Genomic DNA, 18,391 nt, shown 5'->3' on the forward strand with positions numbered 1-18,391 from the left:
ACAAACATTAAATTAATGCATAAACCTTCAAGAGATAATTAGAATAAATATAATTGCACAGTTAAGGCTAAAAAAACCATAACAAAGAACTATATAAATCAAATAGGAAAATAAATGAAGCGATTGTAATAGGTATCTTTCTCTGTCTCCATTCTGGTCTTTAGCCATCTTCTCTTCTTTATGTATGTCAATTGCTATGCATTTTAACTTTTGTCTTTATTGTTATAATATGTTTTTAATTAGATTGAGAATACTCTTCTTTAGTTATATGCATTTTTTTCTTTTTTGTTTGAATTATAGTGACTTAAGTAAGTGAATCATATCAAAGTACTAAGCCAATTGTCCAGTCAAAAATTCCTTGATGGTTCTTTTAGGAAAATATTTAAAAAATAAAAAACTATTATGATTTTAATGAAACATTGGAAAGTTTTAAATAATATTATAAAATTTTAAACTTTAAATATATATTCTATCTATGAAATATGAAATATTGCCGACATATTGGCAAAATATCAAGGATATTTGAAAAAAAAATATCCCCGGAAGATTTTTCATCACCACCTAGATATTGGGGATATTTCACTAAATATTGTCAACATTGCGAACCATGCCCTAAACAACATCTAAGCAGTGTTTTAAAACTCTGTCTGGAGGTTGAACCACTATCTTCTCCAGATCAATGGTCAGTGGTTTAACCACTCAGGTCAAAGAGTCACCGTTGTGATGATATTACAAAATTTTCAAAAAAAAAGAAAAATACAAAAAACCATGAAGTCAGAAACCCAATGAAGAGGCCAAACAAATCAAAGGTTCAACTGTTTGGACTGACAGGACTTCAATTGAATCAATGTTCTTTTTTTCTTTTGTAAAGAGCGGGATAGAGGTTGATCCAACCAAGATTGTGGTTGGGTCACCAAATTATTGATTTGAGCAACTAGGTCAATGATGGATTGAAAGTAGTTCTTCTAAACAGTTTTAAAACTAAGACAAACCCATAGGTAAACCATAGGATGCTCAAATAAGAACTCCAACTCTTAAGATAACTATGATAACAATTTTCTAATCCTATAAAGATGACTTAAAGTAAAATACACTGGAAATTACTAAAAACAGTAATCCATGATTGTGATATAAATCTTAATTACAGGAAATTCTAAAAATAGTACGTCTAAAATTACCATATATGGTAATTTTGAATTTCTAATAACAGTAAATTTATAAAAGACTTAAAACTCTATTTTTAAGACATAAAACAAATTTAAACAAATAAAAAAACCAATACTCTTATCAACCAAAAATTCTGAAATTCATTTAAAAATCGAAAAAACTATTTGTTTCTCCATGGATTCTTTCTTTGCTTCCATATCTGTTTGACTTGTGCTTTGAGTAAAGCATATCTAAATTTTATGGTCGCAACAAACAAAATTCTGTATTATCAATTATAATTGTAAGCCATATTTTCCTAGAGGTTATCTAAATTCCATGGTGTCAAGCAGGCTTCCATTATATTGGAAGTGAAGCCATATTTGCTAAACAGGGTTCAATTTAATAAGATGTAGTTTATATTATTGTGTTCCTAGCTTATTAACCAAAGGTACAAAGAAAAGAATAATGGGAGGCTTTTCTGATCTCCTTCCCTAGAAATTGTGGAAAACCTGTTTGTATGTTTATCTCATTGCAAGATGAAAACTCATAATAGGACCAGATTTAGAAGTTTCAAAATATTAGGCTCTTGTTTTTCTGTTTTTTTTTTATGGACCAGCTGAAACTAAGTCAATTATCAAGTTTGCATCTTGTTTTGTACTTCACAAGTATCATTCGCCTGTACACACATTGATCTTGTCTAATTGATTTTATTTAACTGTTGGTTAAGACAATCAATGGAACATTGTATCTCTTTTAGACTTGTGTTCTTACAACTTCTCTTCCACTGTAATGCATCTAAATAAAAAGTCCATTATTCCAAGGCCTAATGAGGATTTCATTACTAAGAAATATACAGTCTCTGGCCCGAGTTTAATGGGATATAGAATTTTCTATTTTCGTAAATTGGGGTCTTGACCAATGTTTCTTTGGTTACTAAACAAGGATTTTTAGTGCTTTCCATTCCCCCATTAATCTTTAGTAGGAAAATTGCTGTTCTGTGTTTTTATCACAGCTAATAAGTTACATTTATTTAATTCATAATAGGTTCTCTTCAATGATGATTTTTTGAAATCCATGAGAAGAATAAAGAAAGTTGAGACTCAAAAGGAAGTTATTTCTATTTTGATGAAGCTGTCCGGTGGTTTGCATCATTGTCAAAAGCCAAAAGACCTCCATTTCATTGATAGCACTTCTAGTCAGCTGTTGCAACTATGCAAAGTTGATGCATTGCTCAACCTTGTCTGGACTGTAGATCTTCTCAAGCAAAATGCAATGTACATTCAAGTTTTAAAGATTTGGGATGTTATACCGTTGACAGAGATTCCTAATCTAGTAGAGAATCTTGACAAAATCTTCAGCAATTATACACTAGACATTATGGATCGTTGCAAATTAAAATGTGTTAAAAGGTATGCAAATGATCTATTTCCTTTCAGTAGCATATCCTCTTCAAACAGATTAAATTAAAAGAAAATATATCCTAGTAGCTTAAGCTTATTTCACTCTCAGACCTTACTTCCATACTTGTAGACTTGCAGAGCTGATATGTCGATTTACTTATAGTAAGTGGAGTTAAACTTTCAGTATTTTTATTAAATGAGTGTTCCTAATATCATAATATTATACCTCTGGTTGAGTATATCTGAACAGGTTGATTTTTGTCCAAGGATCAAGGATATTTTGTGAATCTGAAATCGTCTGACATCTCTTCTATCTAGTGGAATATATTGGATTGTTTTGATTGCTAACCATTGAGGTCTATGTAGTCTAGTGGTAGATTGTACTGCTAACTTTCTCTGAAAGAAATAATAGAATAGAAACAATGAAATTATGACAAATGAACTGAAAGGGAATGAAAGAAAAAAGAATGTTGGTTAATCTGTTAGTCTGCATTTACATCGTGTTTTTCTTTTTTTTTTTTTTTTTTGCAATGAAACATGTTGGAGAAAACAATGACTTATTTGATATACATTATAGCAGTTAAAAAATCTGAAAGTCCATCTATACAATATACATTCAAAAAATGAAGAAAAAGATTATTTATTACTTTTCTGATTGCTACAGAAATTTGGTAGTACCACTGAGTTGGAAAATCCATCCAAATACTACTAGGCTCATGGATGCCCAAAAGGTTGAACCTGTTCAGAATGTATCGAATACTTTAGCTTCACTTAGACTTGAGGAGCAACCAAATATTCCACCTTCATCTAGGTAAGTTATTTCTGGATTTTGAGGTATGATTTCTTGTTGTAGAATTTTGGAAAACGAATTCATGAAAGTAAATCTTTTACCCTTGCTGAATTTAAAATTCCCGGAAATATTGATTATGTTGTACATTGATGCCAAGGTTGAGGAGCAGTAACCGAAAACACTCCAACCTTTCTAATACAGTGATTCTTTTGGAAATTTGCAAATCTTAAGTATTGTTCTATGTTGATATTATTGATTACTTTTCTGGTATCTACAGAAACCCGAAAGTACCAGTTCAGAATTTGTCAAGTCATATAACTTCACTCACTCATTTGGAGAAGTTGAATGTGGTGCCATCAGTGTCCAAGTAAGTTCTCTCTGAAAAAATACTTGGAGGTGTCATGTCTCATTTGCACAATTTTGGAAAACAAATGATTGAAAAAATAGGAACTTTACCCTATTCTTGAATTTGAAATATGAATGCCTTGAAATGCTGGTTATATGAAAATCAAACCAACAGTTAAAATCAGTAATAGCAACAATCCAGTTTTTTTAATATCATAATAGTTTTGGAAATGTTCAAATCTTATCTGATTGTCTGTATTCAGATAATAGTGTTTTATTTAGTAATCAAAACATAAATTTCTTATTGTTCTAAACTAATAATTATATGAAACATAAATTGTTAAAATGCAGCGAGGAAAAAGAGAAAAAAGACAATTGATTACTTTCTTTTCTATAGAAATTTGGCAGTTCCCATGGATGGAGAAATTCATTCAAATTCTACTAGGCCCGTGGATGTAAAGAAGACTGTACCTGTCCAGAGTCTGTCAAGTCATTTAGCTGCATCGTCTCTTGGGGATAAACTGAATTCATCACGACTAGAATCTGAGTAAGTTCTCTTTGAAGCCCTTAAATTTGAAGGTATTATTTTTTATTTTGAAAATTTTGGAAAATGCACACATAAACAACTTTTAATCATATTGCATCAAATATTTATGCATTTCAACTGTTGACTCTTTATGAGAGGTGATCTAATTTGGAAACTAAAAGAACACACACTTGATATAGGATTGACCACTATGATACAAATCGGTGATGTATGATTGATAGTTCCAATACCAATTAAGGATTGCCTACTCTGCTACAAATTTATGTAGTATAACTTCCTCTTATATATAGGACTTGAACAACCAAGGGATGAGTTTAGGAGGGTTAGAGGTGGTTTTATGACTAAAAATAGAGATTGGTTATGTTGGGAAAAGGTTTCAAGGTTTTAATCACAAGAATTGTAGATTTGTCCCAACATTGTGAAAAGTTTCAAATTGGAAAAAGTAGGTCTACTGTTGGAACTTTTTAATGGAATTTCATAGGTAGTATTAAAATGGAGCCACTGTAATTTTGAAAATGAACATTTAAATGCCCTTCAAAGGTAAGTAAATATATCCGAAACATATAAAATGTAGTTAATCCTGCTGTGGAACAAGCTATTATCGCGAAAATCTGTGAATACAACCAACTATCATTAAGAATTTCATCTTTTGACCAAAAACAAGCAAGAGGTGGAATACCACAAAGAGAAAGTGTACCTAATAAAAAAGCAGATTTTGTAATTGGCATATATTTTGTTAAACCACCCATAAAAACCATGTTGAGGGAAACCTAATTTATTTGGGGTTGGAGTATGTGTGGAATAAAAGGACAAAAATTTTAGAACAAGGAGAAGACTTGGAAAGTAAGGAATATAATGCGTAGACTTTTGGGATGAAATTAAATATGGGGAAATATGAGAGGACAAGAGATGGTTTTTCACAAAAAGACAAAAATGGCTAAAATGCAAAAATTCTGTGTTCTAATGAAAATTAAAGGAAAAATCACCTAGATCTGTCCTTATAGAGATTGTTTAAGGTACATTTTTTGATAAGAACTTAGGACTTTCACAAAAAGACAAAAATGGCTAAAATGCAAAAAATCTGTGTTCTAATGAAAATTAAAAGAAAAATCACCTAGATCTGTCCTTATAGAGATTGTTTAAGGTACATTTTTTGATAACAACTTAGGACTGTTGATGTCTGTACTAACCTTCTTGAAAGACTTAGAAAGAAATTTGAGGGAGAAAGAAGAGAAAAAAAAAAAAACATGGAATCACCCAATGAAGTACCTAGAATCACTCTGGGGCATGGAATCACACTCACTATAAATTATTTAATCTGTAAGATATCAAATAAACTTTATCCATTCATCATATCAAGTTAATTACTCCTCATACTTTTTTGAAATTCATACCAAGTTGATTGCTCATACTTTTTTTGCTTCTCATATTCTTCTGCTTTTTCTTCTTTTTCCACTTTTGCTTCTTCTCTTCTCTATTTTATACTACTATAATTTTAAACTAAAAATATTACAAAATCAATCTATTTGGTATTAAAGCTACAACATCTGTGTATGAAAAAATAAATAAATAAAAAAAGCTACAAGATCTAGGTGTACTCAACATCTTAGGTGAAAAATCCATGTAGTCTTAGGATGATAATGGTTCATGGAATATGATGAAACAACTGATCATTGGGCTGTCAATTGACTGGTTAGGAGACTTTTGGAGGTCTAATTGATGATCAAGAAGCTTAGATGATAATCAAGTACGATGCTGAAATTTTGCCAAAAGCCTTTAAAAAAAGTAGAAAAATTGTTTGTGGCAATCTGGAGGAGTAGCATCACAAGATGATCAAGAAGGTTAGCTGATAATCAAGTAGGATCCTTGAAATTTTCCCAAAAAACATAAAGAAAACTAGGACAAATTTTTGCGGCAATCTAGAGGAGGATTAGCTTTGGCTCGCAAGGTTTCTGGATTGATATTCATGTTCCAGAATGGATGGCAACCTTTGGAAGAAGAAGATCTAGGGCCTCTGGAGTGAGAACCCACTTGTTCTCCAATTTTACTGGTCCTAAGGAGGATCATCTCTTACATCTGTTGGAGTTACTTTGTGAAAAATTCTCTCAGGATTGCCTTATCTAATTTTATACCTTTAATCCTAAAAAAAGGATTGTGCATTCATTTTGGAGCTGATCCCAAGCAGGGTGTAGATCCCTGGGTAGTTCTGGAGGTCTTGGCAATACCTTTAGTAATCAGGTGACCACTGTAAAGTTGGAATGCTTTTCCATCGGTCCAAATGTGTACTGGAGGGCATGAAGGATGGGTACCTTACAGGTTTTGAGGTAGAGAAAAATTCTGAAGATCCCAAATATGGTAGATGGATGCAGGAAAACCTAACAGTGATGTCCTGGTTGGTTAATTCCAAGGAACCTCATCTTATTCAAAATTTCTTATCAATGAGAACTACAAAGGAGATTTGGGACAATTTAGCAAAGACATAATCTAAGACACTAAGTGTTATTTGTGCCTATCAGTTGAAGTCAGAGATTAGCAGTTCAAAACAGGGGAGAGTTCTATGCTTATGTGCTCTTCTAACCTAAAGTCTTTATTGAAACTGTTCGATCTTTTGGAGACTATAGTTTGGGAGAGTCTCATGGGTGCAACTAGGGCTGCAAGTTGGGCCGGATTAGGTCGGGTTGAGGCCAACCCTAGCCCAACCCTAAGTTCCAAACCCCAACCCGACCTACCCAACCCTAACCCTAACCCTAACTAAATTCCTTCAACCCTAAGCCAACCGAACCTAACCTGAAGTCAACTTCGGGTTGGGCCCAACCCAACCTTCTTCCCATCTCTTAAAATCTCGTAGAACTTCTTAATCTTAGATCTTAACTCAACTTTCACTAAATATATTAATCCTATGTTTTATTAGTATTTATTTGTTGATGTTTTTATTGGTTCTTTAAGTACAAAATTCAAAAAATAGTGTTTGAAATGATTATAGTTTATTATGAGTTATAGCTTATAAAAGATCTTTTATGGGCAATAAGCTATGGGTGGCAAACAACAAAGAGGAGATAAAGAATAAAATATTCAAAAAACATAAAAAATTTTATTGAGGTTTTGGTATTTCTAATTAGGATTAAGTGAATTGATTATCTTAAAAGAAATAAATAACAGTATGTAGTAGGGACTATATAACTATCATGCATATAAACAAATCAATGTATGATATGATATATATAACATATATTATTTATATACAATATGTACTATAGAGTCGGATTCGGGTTGGGTCGGGTTGTCTGAGGGGTCAACTCTAACCCAACCCTAAAGTCGGGTTCATAAATTTCAACCCTAACCCTAATCCGAGCATCAACCCGACCCAACCCAAGTTGCAGCCTTAGGTGCAACTTGTTACGGGAAACTTGTATCAATTGTTTGAATTCCAAGAAATGATTAATTGAAAGCATCACACTAGGTGCCAACATATTTTGATTAGAGATGATATAACTTTCTCAAACCTACGGCTCTTTTACTCATAGTAAAGGGAGTAGGAGACAACTAAAGTAAAAGTAGAATCCGTGATTGGAAAGAAGAACTAAAACATGAAGAATAAATAAAGAAAAAACAACAAACAGAAAACAAAGACATAACAGACACCAATCGACAAGTTGGTCCTCCAACACAAACACAATGTAGTGAGTATCAACATCACCAACTTTTAACCTAGTAAGTACATAAGGATAGGACAAGTCATGCCTTACCAGGAATATTCTTTTAACTGTTGTATTGTTTGAACAAACCACCTGTGCAGGTCTGTAGACCAATCAACCTCCACCCAGTTCAATGAAACAAGTTCATCAGGAGTGCACGATGGTAGCAATGAAAGTTCCTCTTTTCTTCGCTGTTGTATTATGTGAGAGATCGAGAGAAGGGGGTACCAGAAGTTGTGTCGTCAAAACTCAAAACCACCATCAGACATTTGTGTGCAGAATTTTGCAGCAGTAGCATTGTGGTTCGGCATCACTCTGGAATGGTGGCGTATGGGGGAACATAGCAGGAGTTCAAATCTGCGCCCCACAGTGTCCCACAGCACATTTCACATGCACCCCATGTCCAGTGGAGTTAGTGGAACCAGCCTATTTTGGGCCTTTATTGTACAACCAGGGGTATTTTGGTCATTTTAGTTTCTTTTACAGATTCATATATAAGTTAAAGAAACTAGATGAATCAACTAATTTAACTTGAAAATTTGGCAATTGTATAGCACCTAAACATTATGGTTTCTTGAGCCCATGTACTGGTCCACATGCTGCTAATTGTGTAAGACGAAATTGAGTTATAGAGATCGTTACAGAGGTTTTTAAAATCGAACCGGACAACGAACAGTTCAGGGTCCGGTTATCATTCAATCAAATAGATGGTTCATTCTGACAAAAAAATAAAAAAATAAAAAAAAGAAATAGTTAAAATTTGCTAAACAGTTCAAACGGTTCAATCACTTGAATTAGCGGTTTGTTGACCAAATCAATGGTTTTTGGCCAAAAGACGATTATAGAATAAAACGAAACCAGTCAAGCATATTGAATCTCCAAAGATTTCAAGTTTCCAACATTATAGATCAATCACTCTTAAATTTCAGGGAAGGGACAGAGATGGGACTAAAGAGCCAAAATCGTTACAATGCATCAATGGACAAAGAGCATTAAACCTTTGTATTTTCTTTAGACGTAATGGTAAAAGCCATGCATTTTCTTATCCATCTAGGCTCTCAAGTGGGTACTAAGGCCAAGATTTGGAGTGCTTATTTAGACCGGGACCACATCATTAAGCATTTATTGGTGTTTGGGAAATAAGCTCGAAATAAGTGCTTATTTTAAAAATAAGAGCTTATTTTTTAAGCCCAAATTTCCAGTTTTCTAAGTATAGCACTTATTCAGTTTTTTTTCCAAAGTTATCCCTAGTTGAATTTTAAAATACCACTTATAAAATTATCCCTAGTTGAATTTTATAAAAGTACTTTCGTAAAAGTATTTTTATACTTCCATAAAAGTGCTTTCATAAAAGTATTTCCAAAAAGTTTTTTCATAAAAGTACTTTCATAAAAGTGCTTTCGTAAAAGTACTTTTATAAAAGTGCTTCCCTAAAAGTACATTTATTAAAGTGCTTTTATAAAAATACTTCGATAAAAGTGCTTTTATAAGTGCTTTCATAAAAGTATTTCCAAAAAGTGTTTTCATAAAATACTTTCATAAAAGTGCTTTCGTAAAAGTACTTTTATAAAAGTGCTTCCCTAAAAGTACATTTATTAAAGTGCTTTTATAAAAATACTTCGATAAAAGTGCTTTTATTAAAATGCTTTCACAAAAGTGCTTTCATAAAATTTGAAAAAAAAATGATGGAATGCTTATTTAAGTGCTTATTGAAAAAAAAAAACTACTAAACGCTCAATATGAAATAAGTACTTATTTTTTAGGATAAATTACAAAGACCCCCCCGTAATATGGGGTTTGTGACAAAGACCCCCCTGTACTATGACCATGAGACAAAAACCCCCTTGACCGTTAAGTCGATGATGGAATGCGTTAAATTACCAAAATACCTCACTAAACTTTTTCTATTTTCTTTTTTTGCCCTTTTTCTCTTAAAATCTATTTAACCTATTGTTTTCTCTTTCTTCTCCTTCTTTTCCCCTCCCTCAATGTTCTCTCTCATTCTTTCTCTCTCCGAAATGAAAGGATAGAGGAAATCCATTTCTCATATTCCCTTTCTTCTCTTCTCTTCTCCGTCTTCTTTGTCTTCCATCTTTTCCTCATAATCATCATCGACTTCTTCTACTTCCATAGCAACCAGCAGAGAGAGAAAAAAAGGACGGAAGGACTTGTAGTTAACAGAGCTGGAGACTCTCCTCCTGCAGCACTTGCGGACCTAGAGTCACAGCCGCCTCCCCTGCAACACTTGCGGAGTCGGAGCCGGAATCACGTCCCTACCTGAAGACCTCGTCGCCGCTGCTAATCCTTCCTTTGCCATCCACGAGTCCTACAACAATAGTAGCCACCAACATTCTAGTTGGAAATCTAGAATTTCTAGGCATCTAGCCAACTACCAGTTAGGTTTCTAGTTGGAAATCTAGGTGGAATGACCATCCGAAGTTCCGAAGAGCTACAACTCAATAACTCAACACATTGTTTTGGGTTAGATGGAAAAACAAATTCCTCAAACAATTTACAAGGCTTAATGATGCGAAAACTCAAACAATGAACAATACTACCAATTGTGAGATGTAGAGGAGAAGTAGGATGAAAAATTCAAGTGGTTAATTAAACTAACCTCGAATCGGAACTGCTACAATGTGTCTTGGATCAACTGTCGCTTGTGACAGGCCATTAATGGCCACCAACTCTACTACAGTCGTACCATACATCGCTCTGATCCTGCTTAAGCTCTCCCCTGCGTGCACTAAACACGACAAGTAAACTGCATAATGCCATTACTAGTGTTATTGAAGCATGTGCACGACAATGGAATTACAAGGCTCTGACCACTCCAGTCGTCCCTGGCCATCAACCCCATTAATGCTCCTGATCTGCTCTGCACTGGCCAGCCCACCATAACCAATCGATATAGACTCGATTGTGTCTGCAGCTCGAACCGTATAAGATGTCAATACGAAATGACGGATGCCATCCACACAGGAGCACGAAATGGGTATTCTGATGAGAGAGTTTTTGGAGAGGATTCGATTCTCAAGGAATGACATTGCTGGGTCAAGCGAGTTTGAGCCTAAGATGTCGAGTACATTTACTTGGAACCTAGATGTAATCTCTGAGAGCTTGAAGTCCCAAGGGAGGAGATAGGAGAGTAGAGAGGTACAGGAGTCAGAGGACTTACATGGTTCAATCACAAATTTTGCACAAGTTTTGGGAGGGAAGACAAGGAAGAGGGAGATGAGTAGAATAGCAAGTGGTTGCACTAGAATTCCCATCATATGATCTCGTATCAGTGAGTGTCTCTCCTCTCTATAACTGTAATTCTGTAAATGGTTTCACAGAAAAGAAGCAATGAAGAGATGTATTGTGTTCATTGGTTTCCAGAGGCTCCACAAGGCATCGAAACGTTGTCCTCAGCTCAACCCAATCTGGCTTAATCTCAAAGTCATCGGGCAGTTCATACATCTTTAGCATCTCAATAATGTCATCCCACATCCCTGCTAACTTGAGCCTGGTCACATTGGCCAAGAAATCTTTCTCGCCTTCTTGGCGTTTGAAGGAATCGTAGTAGGCTACCTTATCTACCTAACAATTGAAACGATAATTGTTTAGCTTCCTGAGAGCTATTTTGATTTTGCCACAGTTAGCCTCGATCTTTTGCATTTTTGGACGGAACGAAAGGTAGTATCGGGAGGTTGGGGAAGATGAACAGTGTTTTTTCTCATCTAGTTATTATAAGGGTAGTTGGGGATTAAAAATATTGTAATGGCATTTTTGGACGGAAGGCTAACGGAAGAGGGTCTTTGTCTCATGGTCATAGTATAGGGGGTCTTTGTCATAGACCCCATAGTACAAGGGGGTCTTTGTAACTTTCCCTATCTTTTAAAATAAGCACTTTTAAGTTGGGTGCTGAAAGTAAATAAGTGATTATTCGAATAAGCACTTATGTTAACATAAGCACTCCCAAACATTAAGAGCTCTTATGATTACTCTGGAATAAAGCTTGACACCTACCTTGCATGTAAAACTTGAGTCGAGATTTGGTGTGATACAAGTATACAAACCTGGCTAAGTAACTAATTGACTCGTGAGTGAATAGGAGTGTAAGTTGGGCAGGTTTAAGTCAACCCATGCCCAAACCTAAATATTGGGTCTAAGGCTTGTAACTAAATCAGACCTGAGGTCAAGCCCGACCTTTCCGGTCCAGGCCCACTTGAACTAAAAATTGACATACTCTGGTCAGGCATAGGCTTGGGCTGGTCATTTGGTTTTCTATTTCAAAACAACAACAAAGAGCAAAGGGCTCAAGTGGTCTATTAAGCCCAATGTATTAAAAAAGTTGATAAAGTTATTTAGTTGTTTGGCATCGATGCTGTAGATACAACACCGTTTTCTGATGGTTCTGCTGATGTGTGGGTTGGAAGTACCATTTTCTGAGAAAATGATGTCTTTTTTTTTTTTTTTTGGAAACGTTGCTACCAGATAGGACATTTCCTGGAGCAACTGCAACATTTTTTGTTTGGTACGAATACTCTAGGAAACGTTTTGAGCACTAGTACCTATTACCCAATGCCACATCATGTCCCTGTTGGCAGCAACGAGCTGCAGCTCTAGGAAACACCAAATTCAGCGTTGCTTCAAGCCACGCCTTCCCGATTTCCAAGGTGTGGCTTGGAGCATCATTTTTTATGGAAAAACGGTTCCAAACAAGCAGGTATTTCCCGGAGCACCGTTTTTCCGATGTAGCACTGATGTGTCACCGTTTTCTAGAGCAACGACATTAATGCCAAACAGACCCTTAATATCACTAATGTAAACCTTTAAATAGGAATTTTGTATATTCTGCATATAAGCATTTATGCATGTGTATATAATTTAGTATATATGCATATATATAAATTAATAAGTATATGTATTTGTACAAAAAAAAAATGTATATGTATGTGTGTATGTAATTGATTCAGCTTGAGGACTGAAAGTCCAAGGCCAATCAGTGCAAAAGTGTGGGTTGGGTTGGTTTTGGCTTGAGTTAGGCCTGCCTAATTAATTGCACCCCATGAGTGAACATGCCGGTGTTTTGTATACATGGGGCAGACACCACACCCACATGCGAGCCCAATGTATACGGAATCCTAGTGTGTTTACACTTATGATTAGTTAGACAGCTTCTCACATTTGTATTCATAGTTGACCCCGGATGCAATCAAACCGAAGCAAGCTGAATTTGAATTTTTGTATGTCTTGACTCGGTTCAACTAAAATATTATTAAGCTTAAATTTGAGTCAAACTCTACTTTCTGGTTTGAGTTCCGTTTGATCAAATATTCAATGAGTTTGAATTTGACTTGAAAGCTAGAAAATGAATACATTTCATATTTTATAAATAAATTTTTAAATATATAATATATTCTTATATTATATATAGAATATAAAAATATATTTTATATATTATGAAACAATAAAATGTTATTAAAATATAGAATATTAATGAACTAATAAGAAAATAACAATAGATTATAATAAAACAATAAAAGTATATTAATAAAATAATATTGATAAATACTAAGATATTAATTATTAAATAGTTAAATACTTATAAAATAATAATAATAATAATAAAATAGTAATAAAAGAATAATTATTTTCATTATATATTGATAAATTACTAATAAAAAAATAAATAGACTAATAAAAAATTAAAAATTTTTAGTTGATTTCAATTCCAACTCCAAATGAACCAAACAACAGCAACCGAAATTCAATTCCAAGATTTATCATCTTATCCCAAAAGCTAATATTAGCCCAAAATGTTGATAAACAACTCAGTTTACCAAGATTTTAAAAACCCATTTAGAGATTATTTATCATGCGAAAAGACCAAGAAGCTTCATTTGACACTTGTCAAAATTTGACATTTTTTATGTTTTCCAGGGTCTTTGTGCACACATCTTTTGGTCTAAAAGACCAATTTTCAGTCTTCTTATTGCCATACACCACCTTAACTTTTTTAATTATAAGTTTCTATAATTCCTTTCTCTAGGGTTAAACTGGTTGATTACTTGGTTGTTATGGAGTCAGTAATTTTTTGTAGAGGAGTTATACAACAAATTCATAAAATTTTCGCCCAATTTTTTTGGGGTTATTCAGATTTTGGCCCTAGTCACCATTAGAGAAGTTGGGATTTGAATCATCTGATATGTAAGCCATGCAACGAAGGGGGTTTAGGGATTCGATCATGGGACAATTCTGAACTGGTCTAAATTTATTTGGGAAGCGGGCATCCCTACGAAAACCCCTATTTTCATGTGGCAGTTCATGTTCAAAGCAAAGCCCTTGCTACTCGTCATCTTATCATAAAGAAAGTGTAGATGTTGTGGCAACCCAAATCAAGAGTCTTTGGACCACTTTGCTGATATTTTTGAGATTTCAATTCATAGGACGCAAGATGTGAGAAGTTGGGTCAAGGACTGGTGGAGCCTTTGCACCAAAGACTCCCAATGGAACCAAGTTCTAAGAATCTTGCCTTCAGTCCGATTGTTGGAAATCTGGGTTGAAAGATGTCGGCACTGTTTTGAAGGGAAGTACCTAGCGGCAAGCCATGCTGGTTGTGTGTGGCCCACGCAAAGTATGAGTTGGGCCGTGCCTCCCTCCCTTATGATATTTTGGGGGTCAGCCCGGCATGGATCATGGCCCGAGCCTGTGCAGGCTCGTGCTGTACCATGGATTGGGTTGGTTTGTGAGCCGAGTCTTAGGTCCAATTGGGCCATGGACTGGGCCAAAACTAGTTATTTAAAAATAAATTGAAAAAAATCTTAAAATTTTTATTTTATATGAATTTTGATGTATACAATTGTTTATTTTAGTAATATATTATATACTATATACTATATATTATTATATAATTATAATTTATATAATATATTATATATAATATATCAAATATATATAAATATATGGGCTGTGTTGGGCCGTGCCGCGGGCCAAGCCGTGCTAGCTCGTGGGCCACGGGTGGTATGGCCCGCACTATCAAACCATGCCAGTCAAGCCCGCAAACCTGAAACCCCAAGTTTGACATAACCCATACAATCCTGTCGAGTTGTAGCATGGCTCGTGACCATCAGGTAGGGCTGGGTCAAGTTGTGTCAGGCCGTGGGTGGCACGACCTGATTTACACCTCTAGGTTTCGGGATTGGTTTTGTATCAGCGCTGAAACAAACTAGATAACACACCAACAAGCTAGTAAATCAAGGAAATGAGATATGGCTGATATCAATAGAGTGGAATTTGAGTTTTCTAATTTGGTTCAACCAAGGATTTTACACAGGTTGGGCTTGAGTTTTTGAACTTCAAGCTAACTTGGGTTAAAAAGCTCAGGCTTAACCTAAACTTAGGTTAGGTTTGAATTGAGACCTCGGGTAGCCCGATCTAGACATGATCCCATTTGAGGTCACTCAACATTTTGTGATATACATATCTACATATTATCAATCTATTCTATCTGAAAATTGGGCTACAGAGTTGAATACACCCAAGCCCAAGCCTAAACCAAGATGTTGGGTTAAATTTGAGTTGGGCTTGGGTTAGTAAAATTGAGCTTGGTCTTGAGTTGGGCCAAACCTGAGCTTGAAATTTGAGACTTAGGGTTAACCTTCAACTCGACCCAACCCACCCATGTTGCACCCATATAAGGAGCATTGTGACATTTTTAATTCTATTAGTTTTTATTTTTATTAGGTTGTTTTAATTTTACAAAATTTTTATTTAGTATTGATTTTTGTTAAACTTAAATGGATTAGTGGATTTTAAATTTATAGTAATTAAGTTTTTCAAACTAATAATTTTTTAAGTTTATGAACAAATATGTAGTATAATTTATTTTTTAATGTAATTGAATATCAAAATAAAATATTTACTTTTTGAAACCAAAGTTTTCTTACTTTTTGGTTGTTTTATTAATAAACAGGTAGAAATTTATATTATTTTATCTAACATTACACTTGTGTATTTTCTTTGATTTTTATAATAATATTATAGACCAATGCAATGCATAAACTTTGTAAAGCAAAATTGAAGTAAAAGGATCTGTATGACATTCCCAATTAGGCTAAAAGAAATCCGACTCCAATCCAACAAATTAACTTTAAAATTTCTTGATTGACTTTATAGGCTTATTAATGTAATTATTTTTAAATGGATTTTAAATTAATAAACATTGTAATTTTATTTATTGTAATTTTTGAAATTCCAATTTATTTTTTTAATTGTTTATTTGAAACCATAACTAAATCTATTTTCATCTTTTTAATGAAATTTTTAATGATTATCTTATTATTAATAATTCATCACAAATGAAATTTAAAATATATTTTTTTGTGTTAATACTTTTATTAATTTACAATCCAAGCTAAATCGGGTTCATAACTGCTTCTAACATGTTTGTTGGTCAGACAACTATGAACAAATTGATCTAGCCATAAATTGTATCCAACATGGTATATTGGTATTTTTTAATATTGGACAGGCAAGGAATAACCATCCCAAAGATGGATCATATACTGGGAATAAATTACCCGCAACTGTGAAGAGCACAGTGGCCATGCTCAATGTGGATAGGTTGAAATGGGCCAATCTTGACCCAATATTGGTTGCCTTCTTCACCTAACTAGTAAAATGGATTAAGCATACTTGAAAAATAATATTGTTAAGTAAATAGGATTGTTAATGGGTTGAGTTTTACCTAATAAAATTGATCCAGCCAAACCAGTTATGTTGCTTTGGTTATGTACTTTTGTCCCAATTAATAATAGGTTGAAACTGGCTTTTGCTATTTTGAATTGATTAAGACCCGACCAATTATTTTGCATAACCCATGTCATCGTCTATTCAATTTTTTTTTTTTTTAATGTTTCTAGCAATATGTCAAAACTTGTTTAAAACTAGTTTAGTAGATAGGGCTGTTAATAGGTTGATTTTACCCAAAAAAATTGAACCGGCCATTGGTTTGGTTATGTGGTTTTGTCCCAATTAATAATGGGTTTAAATTGGTTCTTGGATTTTGGTGTTTTGGATTGATTAAGACTCGAACCAATTATATAGTTAATAATATAAAGATCCCTGTTTTGTAATTTATTGTTTTATTTTAATCTAAAATTTCACTTTTCTTAAGGTTAGATTATCAAAATGAAATTTCTAAATTGCTTTATCATTGGTAGTTATAGGAGTCAAGTATAATTGGGTCAGGTCAGACCCGATTGTCACAATTAATAATTAATTTGGGTTAGGGTCGTTCTTATTGTCCTGATTAATGATGGGAATGGGAGAGCAATTAGAAGAAAAGAGAGAGAGAGAGAAGGAAACATGAGAGTTAATTGAATGGAGTAATTTAGGAGAGGCTTTAGGAGTGCGAGATATTTTAGGTGAGGTTTTAGGAGTAGGAGATATTGTTTTAGGCAAGTTTCCCTTAAATATCATGATTTGTGTGGAGAGAGATAGATAGATAGATAGATAGAGAGAGAGAGACTTTAGAAAAACTTTTAGTTGGGGGTGAGAAAGTCTGACAGGTGAGTGGTTGAACGTGGGTATTACATGAAATAAAAAATTCAAAAATTAAAAAAAAAAATCTAAAGGGGATTTTGGAGTGAGTTTTGAAGGAGAGAAAGAAGTCCACGTGGATATTGTGATATTTTATATTTATATAAGTTTTCTATATATGTATAAATTAAAAAATAATTAATTTTTTTATTTATTTTAGTGGTAATAGTAATAGAGTGGAATTGGATTAAATCCAAGTTTGCTTCGAGTCTAACATTTTGGGTTTTGATTTCCAAATTCAATAATATGCTTGGTTTTAGATATAGCTGAAATTGACCTGTTTAGAGCCCTATATATTAGGGGTGAGCAAATGTGTAGGTTTTATATAGAACTGAATGGAGTTTACCTCAAATTGGCCTTGAATTGATCCTACTCAATTTGTTACTGTGTAGGGTCTAGTTCCGAATTCTTGGAACTGATCCCCACCTAGGTGGGTTCCAGGGCCAAGGGGTTTACTCTACCCGAACAGGCCTAGGGAACTAACCTTGGTTGGCTTAGGTGGGACAAACTTTGGTTGCCCTTAGTAAAAATATCCTTTGAACCAAACTTTCTTTGAAATAAATCTCAAAATACTTTTAGGATGTGAAGATTTGAGCCCAACACTCATGATTACAAAAGGTCATGGTCTCACTAACCGTTAGGTCACTTAATTGGTTTGGTCATTTTTTTTATTTTAATATTTGAATTAATGTGTATAATAAGTAATAAAAAAGGTAACATTTACAAAATTTAATTTATAATTATAAAATTTAATCAATAAAGATAATATAAAATTTCAACTATATTATTATTATTATTATTATTATTAGGATAAATTGTTAAAATCACTCTTAAACTTTTTAACACAGTTGCGAATCCTCTAACAAGAGGCACGGAAATG

General features: G+C 33.8%; 1 protein-coding gene and 1 pseudogene across 2 annotated transcripts in view; one reads left to right on the plus strand and one right to left on the minus strand.

Annotated features, from left to right (window-relative positions):
- LOC104589407 (P-loop containing nucleoside triphosphate hydrolases superfamily protein) overlaps positions 1 to 8,469 on the plus strand; it is a 30,557-nt gene extending 22,088 nt beyond the window's left edge. For both annotated transcript variants that reach the window (XM_010247725.3, XM_010247726.3), the window contains exons 9-13: positions 2,191 to 2,555; positions 3,211 to 3,357; positions 3,614 to 3,703; positions 4,079 to 4,228; positions 8,025 to 8,469. In XM_010247725.3, the coding sequence (XP_010246027.1) occupies positions 2,191 to 2,555; positions 3,211 to 3,357; positions 3,614 to 3,703; positions 4,079 to 4,228; positions 8,025 to 8,130 (858 nt within the window). In that variant the 3' untranslated portion in view covers positions 8,131 to 8,469. The remainder of the gene's footprint in view (positions 1 to 2,190; positions 2,556 to 3,210; positions 3,358 to 3,613; positions 3,704 to 4,078; positions 4,229 to 8,024) is intronic.
- A 2,041-nt stretch (positions 8,470 to 10,510) lies between these two features.
- LOC148792254 (lysM domain-containing GPI-anchored protein 1 pseudogene) lies at positions 10,511 to 11,220 on the minus strand (annotated as a pseudogene).
- Between the last annotated feature and the right edge of the window lie 7,171 nt (positions 11,221 to 18,391).

Source organism: Nelumbo nucifera, chromosome 4, assembly GCF_055504915.1.
Source record: "Nelumbo nucifera cultivar China Antique chromosome 4, China Antique-T2T, whole genome shotgun sequence".
Classification (NCBI taxonomy): domain Eukaryota; kingdom Viridiplantae; phylum Streptophyta; class Magnoliopsida; order Proteales; family Nelumbonaceae; genus Nelumbo; species Nelumbo nucifera.